The following is a 12,379-nucleotide window of genomic DNA, read 5'->3' as shown; positions in this document are numbered from 1 at the left end:
GAGAAACGACAATATGAGGCTCATCATTTTATTCATCCGTACTTCTGTTTTCTGAAACTCTAAATATGTCAACAGTGTGTTTTATATGGCACCATACTTTGTTTATTTATTTAGCTGACAAGCCTTGGATCATTTGTCTATATGTTTCCATCTCAAGATCAATGACTGACAGCTTGCCGCTCATCAACTTCTTGTCATCTCTTGAAAATAACCACAAATGTTCTTTCTCTTGCAGTGTGCCATACCTATGAGCGGACCCCTCCCCTCCTCTGTCATGTGTCTGTGGGGAGCAGAGGTGCTGTGTGGGCCTCCATCCTCCTCGGGGGACCCCTGATGTACCCTCCTGTGTCCCCCTTTCCTCTTACTCCTCCTCTTCCTCACCCCGCCCTTCGCCTCCGCCGTGATGAAGACCGCCAGTCGCACCCAGCCCCCCCGCAGTCCCCCACTGGTCCAGATGAGGCGCTACAGTCCGGGGGTGTACCCTTTCCTGTTCCCCTCGGTCATCAGCTCCCTGCCCCAGCTGCCCCCCTCCCCCCAGAGGCTGCAGATACAACAGCCGTCCAGCAGTGGGAGCACTCCTTCGCCTGTGGGTGAGTGACGAAACGATGCACTATTTCGGATCTTTACACTTTTGTGAATGTAAACACGACACCAAAAAAAGTGAGTTTGGAGTATTGAAACTTTGCAGCTTATCAACATTCCCTGGGGTGTGACACTAACTGTAGGCACTGCTCTGTTTAAGGCTTTGTGAGACTTTAATCAGAGCTTTATTTTAGTCCATATTAATCCATACAGTGTTTAGATCCATTTTGTAATTTTTCTTGAGTTTTTACACCATTTTGAAACATTTTTTTACAGTTTTTGCTGTTGTGTGCATTGTATGAGCACTCCTGAACATTCCGCCATAGAGACTTACGTACCCCCCCTTCGAAAATTGCAAGTGAGCTTTGGAGTCTCCTAAAAAAACAAAAAGTAATGTCCTGGATTACTCATACATAAGGTTGGAGATGCAGACAGGACAACTGTACTATGACCAAAAGGTGTGTAGATGAAGTAGGACTAAAGCCAGAACTGAACCTGGACTAGACCAGAATAAGCTCTATTCACACTTACGTCACAAACCAGGAAGACGTTTGAGAAGATGAGATTACAACTTCCAGGGTACCTACCGACCTACTGATGCCATCAGCGGTAAAATGAAGACTGCATACGTATGTGCTGTTTGGAATAATCTTGAATTTGGTGTCCTCATGTCTTCTAGTCGCATGTACCCCATGTGCTCGGAGTTGTGCGTCAGTGTGGAAATGATGAAAATTAAGGTATGGTTGTAATTGTTGATTAGCTGAACATAATGGAACGCTACAGTGACATAACTGGGCCATTTTCATTTTTCATGGATTTTGTCAGACTTACTACAGCGAACAGAGCCCGCTGGATGTTGCCATCGCATGTTTCCAAATGTCTTCCTGGTCTGTGACGTAAGCGTGACTAGAGCCTATTTATACTAGAATTAGAGCAGGGCCAAACCAAGTTGTCTTCATGACTAAACTGGGCTCAAACCTAGTCAGGCTGGCACCACCGAGTGCCTCCGCTCAATTTCATTTCTCTCCAGCGACTAGGTCAGGAATTGGAATGCACTAGACAGTTCACAAAAACCCCGGAAGTGCAATTTCGATCACCAGCCAATCAGTGAAGAGCCATATATTCTGTGCTGTCAACGATTCCCGAGATCGAGGATTTAAAGCCGGAACAAAGGGAATGTTTGGTGAATTGCCCTTCTTCCTACGGGATTTGGGAAAAGCTTAATATACCAGTTAGCCCCGTTAGAAGCGCATTACATACGTCACGACCAAATAGCAGCGATTGGTTAAATGATAAAAAGTATCCGCCTACCATCAAGCGAACGAATCCTAACACTGCGAGGTCAGACGAGTTATACGAAGTGAAACTAAGTAAAACTGGCTGATGAATCAGACTAGCTCAAACCAGGATTAAGACAAGAAATAAAGCACGCTCAGTGTAAGAAATAAAGAGGGTTAGATGCTTTTAATAATATGGCAACCAAGTGCTTAAGGCTGATCAGAGATCCTTGGGGAAAACAGTCAAGTTATTTTTTCAATTCTTACAATTTTCTGCAACATAAAAAAAAGAGTGAATTTCATCAAGTATTTTATTGTACAATTTCTTTTCTTTTAAACGCTGCAACACAAAGAATTTTTATTTATTTATTTTAACGTTTCAGCTTTTGAAAATGAACCTCGATTGCTCCTGAACTGTTTAGCGAGGATGGTTTTCAGGTTTCTCCAGTGCTTTAGGAAAGACACTAAACACTGACCAAGCAGCTTTCAAACCTTTAATCCCTCAAAATACGTCGACAAGCAAGCTCATTTCTGTCAACAGTAAAAATTTGAATATTCTTACAAAACAGAACCGAGCAGTATTTCTTTGTAACACCTACTCTCCATTACCGTCAGTGCCATAATGTTTTGATAGACTGCACCTATTGTTGTCTGGGTCTGCGCTCTCCCCCTCCCCCCACCCTCCCCCGTGCCGTACATGAAACCGGCAGAAGGCAGGTGTACCCGGGGGGGCCCTCTCCTCTCTCCCCTCTCCCCCACTGTGTTCTCATGTGCACAGCGGCGCCCAGCTCACCTCACAGGGAGAGCCTCAATATTGGAACAGAGTATTTGTCAGGAGCTGTTATTCTTCTTGGTTGGTCGCCCCTTCCCCCATAAAGTCATTTACACCACGGAGGGAAGTGTCAAGTGAAGCGATTTCATATTTAAAAAGAACCATAAGATAAATACGAAAGTGAAATGTGTGTTCGAAAGCCAATGAGATGTATTTATTTATGTAAGTGGGCGATTTTCAGGAATTTTATTTTGTATTATTGTACAAAATCATATTTTTAATCATGGTGGATTTTATCTAAAACCCCACACAACTTTTTTTTTTTTTTTTGTCAAACACTATACTAAAATAAAAGCAAATAGTTTCATATAGGGTGTATTTATTGCACTAAAAACACTTGAAAAAAAAGTGTTCTTATTGTGACTTGGCTTGACATAAAAAATATCCCATAGACCAGACCTGGGCATTGTACTGTACAGCTCCCAGGCCACATACAGCTCTTTGGTTGACTCTGATCAACCTGTTTAAGCTCATTTGGAATTACACAATAAACATATTTGATCATTTTACCTCATGCATGGACTAAAGCTGCGTTGCTTTTATTTTAGAGGTGTTTTTTAATTAAATTTTTTTGTAATGCAACCTCATTTTTTCATTGCTTAGTCATAACATAAACTCTTACCAGTCTCACCAGCTTGTCGAAACAATACTATTTACTGCTTTTTATAAAGAAATACAAATAATATTATGCAGAATTGAATTAAGAATTGAATTATTTCTCTCGTGGCCCCATGGGAAAAATTATTGCCCACCCCTGCCTTAAACTGTGTATGGACGTAACTAACATTTTTTGTTTTGTTATTTTGTCCATATATAAATTCCTCTTCCTAATATGAAACTTCTCTCCAAATTCACCTCATAACTGCTGGCCTTGGCCTTTGTCCACCTCTTTATGCACTCTGTGACCTATCCCTGTTGAGAATGTTTTGAAATAGTTTTTTTTTTTTTTTTCTGTTGCTTTTAAAATTGGGAGAAAAATCATAAACCAAACCCCCCGAAAATTACTAAACAATTACTTTTAATTTAATAAAAAAATTAAATAATGGTTCAGTTAGTGTCTTAATTACTTAGCTTTTCCTTTTGTACTAAATTGCATAACATTTTAGTAGAATTACATTGAAAAGGGACGGTACAATACATGAATCCAATGTTAACGATAATATCCCATTATTTTAATGAAGTTTTGAACAGAAAATCCTTCGGTTTGCAGGCGAATGCTTAACCCCCAACAGTCAATAATGTCCCAAAAAAAGAACACAACAAAAATAAGTTTCTATTTTTGAACTGATTGACAGGTGACAGCTATTTTACCTGTTACACCAGTTACAACTTCTATATTAAAACAAAACAGCTCAGTTGAAGCATAATCAAAATTCCTTCAAAAACGACATCTATGGATCTCCAAACACATGAACCCTTTGGAGAAGCTGACGGTCGCCTCGCAGTCCTTTGGTGCTGACATTTCTCATATTATTTACAACATTAGACAAAAGCATCTCCCCAAGCTTGTCTGATTTGAAGTCCAAGATGAAACACGCAGAATTGAATTTAAAGTTATGCTGACAATAACACGTTTGTAGTACCATCCTCACGGGACACATTTAAATCCGGGGTTAGGGTCTGCAGTGCCCCCCAGCCTCCACCGGGGGGTTCAGACGGCGGGGGACTGGGAAATGCCAAAAACAATGAGGAGCTCCGGGGAATATGATGTCCCTGTCAAACTCACTGAGGGCTGCATCGCTAACTGAAAATGAGAATCCAGTAAAGTCATTCAAACTCACATGCGCTGGGAACAATGGGTCTGTGTTTGAAACAGAGCTGGTTCAAAGCAACAATCACATTTGAAAGCTTTGTTCGGTTGCAAGGCTCTATTGGAAATGACGGTCTTCTCTGTTCATAGTTTGGTTCAAAGTCAGTGATTCTGTCTTTACCAAACACGGAGTAAATCACTTCACATTTCATACAAACCCATAAGTGTAGGTTTTGATGGATTGCTTTGAGTTATAATATGATGTAGCTGAGATAAGTTTGATCTACACTCTTTTGTGCAACATGCATCAAGTCATAACACAGCTTCAAGTGGGTTGTCCAAGGAAAGGATACAACAACAGTATGCACAGGTCTGAGTGTGGGATTGAACCATCGACCACTGGTTTTATGGGGTAGTTCAAACTCCTAACCTGGAAAACAAGTCGTGCAAGAATAGGAAGGACTTTTAGCAAGTCATCGCCTTGAGCTGAACAACCCAATGTTACTAACCTGACTCAGCCCAGTAATCTGTGTAGCACTCTGGTTCTACCGGAGGTGGGACCAAGTCGTTGTTTTGCAAGTCTCTTTGTAAGTATCTTTGACCTTAAGTCCAAGTCAAGTCCCAAGTCAAATACAGGCAAGTCCAAGTTTAGTCTCGAGTCACTGGCCCATAAGTCCAAGTCAAATCCAAGTCATCTGCTTTGAGCTTCAATTCAGTTGAAGTCTTTAAACAAAAGTACCAAATATACCTTACATTTTTGTAATTTATATGAAGCCAAATTATACTTAAAAAGTCATGGTGTATTTATATATAAGTATTTATATAAGAGTTGTAGAAATGCAATTTTTTCTTATTTAAATGTCTTGACAAAATCTTATGTGAATCATTACAATCAAAACAGAAAGAATTAAGATTTAAAAGTGCTAAATAACAGTCTGCACTGAAAAGGAAGGATCATGTTCTTTGTAGTTCCCTCTGTTTTACTGCATTGTGCTGTATACTACTGGTAGGGATACCATATCACAGTACTGCAGTTTAATCCAAAGTAACAAATACAGAAGTGGTTGGGACATGTTCCAGTTTGTTCCTGTAAAATTCAGCACCGCATGTGTCAAATATAAAGAGAAAAGTATATTAAAAAAACATGCTTTTTTTAGGAGAACCCTCAAGTCTGAAGTCAAGTCCCAAGTCATTGACCTTCAAGTCCAAGTCGAGTCCCAGGTCTTAGTTCATTGTATCAAGTCAAGTCCCAAGTCCTAAAAATAGTGACTCAAGTCTGGCTCGAGTCCAAGTCATGACTAGCAAGCCCCCGCCGCTGGGTTTTACACATCAACAACAGACAGCGGAACAAGCCAAAAAAATCTAACTCAAATGAAATCCGGTTGAGAAAAAAAGCACAAAGTGCTTCTGTCTGTGTATTTTTCAAAAACAAAACTGTCCGTATTTCTGCTAACAGAAGCTAAAGTACGACCATCCATCTTGCTATGTTTGGTTTTGGATTTGAACCTCAAGTGGCTCGAGCGAAAGCAACAGCTGGAGCCCAGCCAGATGCACTCTGTGTTTGTGAACTCACACATATTGCACAAATGAATCTTGGTTAAATGCTACAATAGTAAAACAATAGAGTTTTTGTCTTAATAAAAATGTAGCATTATATTTTCTCTCTCTACCTGCTCCGCATCAGAAGTTATGGATGAGAATAAAAGCACAGGAGAAGAGTTCCAAAAGAAGATCTCACCTTAAATCCCAATGATGTCTTGTTACTTTGGGTAAATAGTACTCTGCAGCAGGTACTGTCCCCGCGGTGCTTCACTAACAGGTTGTATGTGTAAAAAAACACACCCGACATGTCAGAGCGCTGGTTAATGGGTGCTGTCAGCCCCCCTCAACCCATCTGTGCCCCTCCTCCCCCCCACTCACACACACACACACACACACACCTCTCCATCTGCGCGGAGCACCCTGGGGAGGGAGTACCTGTACCAGCTCTCTCTTATCAAAGGGAGACACTCGGCTTCACATCTTACCCAGGCATGAATATTTCAGGCCGTGTTTGCAGCCGCCTCACGTAAGCAGAATTCTGATCATGCTAAGGTTCATGGTAGGGTTAAAAGGACTAACTCCACTCCACTATCACCTTCTACACAGTGACTGATACTGTTATCACTGCGATGAGGAGATTACTGACGTGGGACAACCATGCAAAGAAAGCAGGGAAAAGAAGATACAACTTAAACTGTAAAACTTACTGTCGCTTTGTTACCATGGTACCACTTTACCATAACTACACCTTAATTAGCCTTAATAAAATATGAATAAATACTTAATTCATAATGAATAATTGGAAGAAATGAGGCATAGTAACTTCTTAATTAGGAGTTAGGGTTGAGGTATTAAGTAGTTCCTAAGCCTGAATCATACTTCATAAACTATCTGTTCATTATGAATTTTCTTTAGTTCACTGTTTCATTGAGGCTACTGAAAGTGTAAGTGTGACTGTTGAGGAAAACAACCTTTTCCTCTCATGTTTGTTAAAAAATAAAATAAAATACAGAACAGAAATAAAGTCCAAATAATTTACTTATTCCAATATTAGAAAGTCATACGTGACAAGGAGTCTGAGCTGACATTTCCATGCAGAGACTCAATGTTTTACGCCTATACAATGACTTTCATACGCAAACTACCATGGTTTAGACTTAGCACTACACTTATGTTGTATCCATGTGGAAATCTCTTTGAATTTTGTTGTGTTCCAAGTGCTTGATCAGATCTGGAGAAAGGTCCTCACTCCACTGTGGTCCTCACTAAAGGTCTCTGTGTCTCTCACTAAATTCACATAAAGCTAAAATGGGTAAAGTGTCTTGCTCAAAACACAACAATATTACTAATTTTCTTTTTACGAGACTTCTCGCCAAATCCCCAAATTCAAAATTGTGAACAGTGCAAAGCAAGTTGAGTTTAGATCTTTGTTGTGCTCATTGTGAATATTTTCATGTGTTTAAATGAATGAAATTGAGTGGTTCTTAAATGTACAAATGTCTGCCTCTGAAAATATCTCTCTAGAGAAGTTTTCCCTTAAAGATGCACTGCCATTGTCTCTGTGGAAATGTAATTGCTTTGTCTACAATGTTCCACAGTATAGCTTAAACCTATTTCACAACGTAAATATGTAGGTGACAGCACTAAGCAACATTACAATTCAGATCTATGGATTGGCGCCACTCTCCACAGAAGGAATGATTGGATTTTTGAGCAATAGAAACACTAGTAATGAATAAAATACGATGATGGATATGTTTAATGTCCCATCATGCAACATTCTGGGCAGAGCAATAACACCTTCAAGGAGACAAGTAGGTGGCAGACCCTCCAACATAAAGGTTGCGCAGTGCACCTTTAATAATAGTGATAATGACCTTACAAAAAAATAAAATTGAGCTTGCAATAATAATAATTAAAAAAATGTGTGTAACCAGCTCAAAAATTCGGTCCTTCAAAATCAAAAAGCGAAATTCAAATGGTTTAAATAGTGCACACTAAATTCTCTCTATGCTTCAAATTGTCTGCAAAACAGCTCAGAGGCATGCGTCTGTAAACAGGTAGAGTCTATTGTCTCCACCCTGCCTCTGCAAAACACAAGTATACCTTCAAAACATCAAATCACTCACACTTTGACGGATTATCTCCACTGCATTTACATAAAAAGACATTTCTCATCTGCAAAAAGCCATGAATCCAGCCAGCTCCGACAAATGCACCAACCGCTGTATATTTCCATTGTCAGTGTGTGTCAGTTAAAATAATGGCTCCCTCCTCCACAGCTCCTCGTCTCTGCTGCTACTGTCTGTCACGGGTGTTTTTTTTGTTTGAGTTTTTATTGAGTTGTATTTAGGTCACATGCAGTTTATTCAACTTGCGGAGAATATGAATAATGGATGCTTCCTTCACTAAATTTGGGGTGAATGGACTGAGTTGTGCTAATAGTGATGGCAGGTGAGAGGAGAATAAAAGTGCTTCCTGAATATTAGGATTATTTTTCTCAAGAGGTTTTATTTGTCATTCACGCATGTTTGAGTATTCTCGCGATCTCTTCAGGCACTATTTGAACCCGCCTTACGGTTAGCAGTACGACTCCATACTTCTTGTACAAGGCTCAGCTCACAAACCTACGCACCCAGAAAGCTCTATGCACCACTTCCAAAGCAGTTTTTCACAAATACAGAAGCAGGAAACAAAACCATGTACTACAACTTCACAAAGCTGATGCAATGTGAAGTTGTTTCATTAGTGGGATGCACGATGATGGTGTTGTGACAGTGACTTGGAACAGGAAGCAAAGGGAAGGTAAACTCGGAGAATCAAAAACAAAACAGAAACTTATCAAACATTTAAATACGTTCTCTGTAAAAACTAAAATCTAGCCAAGTTAAGATGACTTGAATTAAGAAAGTTTCATCATGATTTGAGCAAATTTCATGTGATAAGTAAAATTATCTGCCAGTGGAACAAGACTTTTTGTACTTAAAATATGAAAATACATCTTGCTACAGTTAAAATAAGAAAAACAATAACTCTTTGCACTTACAATAAGAAATAAAATCCAATGTTGCTTGAATTAATAAAAACACCCCTTTTCCATTGTTAGATCATTTTATTTGTCAAGTTGAATCTACCGTATTTTTTGGACTATAAGGTTCACCGGATTATAAAGTGCAGTACGCGAAACAAACAGACAACACTTGAAACTGATACCTTAGCCCAGGCATCCACGATCCATTGGTAGATCGTGGAGGAATTCGCCTGGCGTTGCCTCCCTGTCTTGGTGAATGTGTATTATGAATGTGAATGTGGGTGGATAATTGAAGTTTGTTTTTTAATTTCCTAGGACTCAAATATACATGTGTTTAATACAGCTTTGCGCATATCTGTTAACGTTTTACAGAAACTAAACTTAAAACCACATGGCCCATTTCCATAAACTATAGGCATTGAAAAAACTGGTCGCTCCTTGTGCGCTGATGTGGTCAGCTTCTGTCGGACTAAAAGACACGACTCCATATAATATGTGTGTTCTTTCTGTGACAGAGGATGTGCTGATGGTGCTTCTATTGCGTTTGAGATGGTTCATGTGAAACCTTTCAGAGATTATTACTCCGTGAGGCTCCTGACCACGGTAGCTGTAATGCTCCGTCAATCCATCAAGCGGTGTGGCTTCATAGTTTACCAAAGTCATACTAAAACATTTTGACAGATTTTTGAGCGCCGTGTACCACATAAAATCAGTCTGAGGTCAGTAAGCACAACCAGAATTAATACATAAGGTGCACTGTTGATTTTTGAGAAAATTACAGGATTTTAAGTGCGCCTTATAGTCTGAAATATAGGGTACTCAAATAAAGTCAAATGTTTTCAATTTAAGTGGAGTTAATATGATTAACTGAGATTCAGGAGCAGGACCACGCCCCGACCGCCCTCTCTTCCTCACCAGCGAACCACAACTCACTTAGGCTTCTGTGAAATTAAAGGTGTGGTCGATTTGTAGCTGCCTTTCCCATAATCCCAGTTTGTCTCGGCTAACTCGACCTCACCCTCCCACCCCCTATTTTGTTCGTCTACGCCTACGAGGGGGGTCCCATTCCGGTTGGGCTAGTTGAAGATTGAGATGGAGCCCCCACCTAAAGTCTTAACCCAGCCATCTCCGCCCCGCCTCGTACATTATCAATAAACTTCTTTTTTGCTCTATGTCGTTATTGGTGTAGTCCTTGCTACTGAAGTATTTTTAACTTGCCTTGATATTGCAGTTTACAGTGTTGTTTCGGTGAGTATAGCATTAACATAATAAAATAATAACCAAGCTCCCCATTTCCAGTTGTTTCCTCTGCTGACAGCAAGAGGCATGAACCATGAAAAAAAGTATTAGTAACCTTTTAGAAATAATATATCCGTGTATTCATAGTAAATGTAATTTGACTGCAGAAATGCTTAGAACGAATAACGCACTACAGATTTCTGGGTTTTTATTACGTAACTGGTGCAAATCTCTGTATGTGAGGTGTAGACAGTGGTGGTGGTGAAGAGGAGGAGATGGAGAGGTTGAGAAGGCTGGTGGTTTTGCTGCTAGAAGGAAACCGCAAAAAGGAAACGAGGAGGAAAGAAAAAGTAATTCCTTATTCATCTACAAAAGCTGGACAAGATCATGAGTTACTACGGAGGCCGAGAGGGGTCACAACAAACGCAAACGCCGCAACAATTCAAATGCGACAACACCAAAAAAAGCCACAACGAAAATGACCGCGGGACTCTATTTTAATGCAAACGCCGCAACAAATACAAATGCCACAACACAAACGCAAATGGCGCAACACATTAAAAAGCCACAACACAGCAAAAAGCCACAACGGAAGTGACCGCGGGCTCTATTTTCCGACTAACCGATCAAGCGGCAAGTGAAGAAGAATGTGAAAAGTAAAGGAATGGAGAAGTTGGAAATGTAAGTAAAAGTATTTTATTGTTTTATCATTATTTGTTTCACGTTGTAGTTCTTCTTCTTCACTTGCCGCTTGATCGTCCGATGGAAAATAGAGTCCCGCGGTCACTTCCGTTGTGGCTTTTTAATGTGTTGCGGCATTTGTGTTTGTGTTGTGGCGTTTGTATTTGTTGCGACGTTTGCATTAAAATAGAGTCCCACGGTCATTTCCGTTGTGGCTTTTTTTGGTGTGTTGTGGCTTTTTTTTAGTTTGTTGTGGCTTTTTGTTGTGTTGTTGCATTTGTATTCGTTGCAGCGTTTGCGTTTGTTGTGACCCCTCTTGGCTTCCGTAAGTTACAACTGACAAAAGTTCTTGATCAGCGCTCTACAAATAAAATTTTTTTCAAATTTTTTACTACAAATGTACTCACTGGTCTTCCCCTCCATCTTCATCGCAGCAGCAGGGCCATCAAAACCACCTCAAACTCTTCACCACCCCGTGTTATTCCAGTTAACAAACTTTTATAAGAGTTGAACGGACGGGTTTGCGTACACCATTCAACACAATTTGACATCAGGTATATGGAAAAAATCAACCAAAATAAACACACAATTTTGAATTTCTGGAAAAGTTGAACAGGCTACTCTTTGATGTAACGCCTCTTCTTATCATTCCCGTGAACTAAAATGGTGTACGCCCATGGAACAAAGTGAAGACAGGAAAACTCCATTGATCATAACACAGCGGAACATCGTGCACCATCGTAGGCTTCTGTGACGGATTTTAAAAAGGGAGATTTTTTCCTTTCTTTTTTACCCCCACGGCTTCAGACCTCTTCATGCACTCGCCTCCTACGGTTCAAACACAGTTCACATCTCCGGGAGTCTACCCCCCAACCCCCTCCTCTTCGAAGGCCCTCCCTCCCCAGACGCCAAACGGGAAATCCTATGCATACGTACGTACCGCCGCACATTCCATACAGAGGCAAGTTTGTTTACGATGACTTGCGACTCGGTGTCCCATTTCAAAAAGAAGCCGTGAATATGTTTTTTATTGCCATTTTTGTCTTCAGAGTGTAGACTTCGCGCACATCTGGCTAACATCTGGACTTGGTTTTAATGAGACTGGTTGACTGGTCTACTTTGAGCGCACCATCTATCCCATCTACCCAGCTGTCGGGGGCCTGGCCGAGGGATGTTGATACATAAATGATAGTGCAGTAGTGGTAGTGGTAGTGGAAGGGGCGATGGAGGGGTGTGCTAAGCTAATTGGGAAGGCTTGGAGCAGGTTTTGAGTCCCCAAAGCTGTACATGTGTGATGAGAGGGGCTAACTGTGGACAGCACATATGATTACAGTGTGTCTGTGAGCTAGACCAGTGTGTGTGAAGCAGGGGGCTGAGGGGGACTCGGGTGTATTCATATTTATTGAATGTGGACCACTATGTCTATCTATCTGTCTATATCTATA

At 40.5% G+C, this 12,379-nt stretch overlaps 1 protein-coding gene across 1 annotated transcript in view; it reads left to right on the top strand.

Annotated features, from left to right (window-relative positions):
• Nucleotides 1–403: 403 nt before the first annotated feature.
• LOC110153769 (retinoic acid receptor beta) overlaps nt 404–12,379 on the top strand; it is a 165,450-nt gene continuing 153,474 nt past the window's right edge. The window contains exon 1 of the mRNA XM_020917690.2: nt 404–590. Coding sequence (XP_020773349.2) covers nt 404–590 — 187 coding nt within the window. The remainder of the gene's footprint in view (nt 591–12,379) is intronic.

Source organism: Boleophthalmus pectinirostris, unplaced genomic scaffold (assembly GCF_026225935.1).
Source record: "Boleophthalmus pectinirostris isolate CB_2022bp ecotype Guang Dong unplaced genomic scaffold, ASM2622593v1 HiC_scaffold_21, whole genome shotgun sequence".
NCBI lineage: Eukaryota > Metazoa > Chordata > Actinopteri > Gobiiformes > Gobiidae > Boleophthalmus > Boleophthalmus pectinirostris.
Note: the sequence above shows the minus strand (reverse complement) of the source record. Positions and strands in the feature narration are given on the sequence as shown.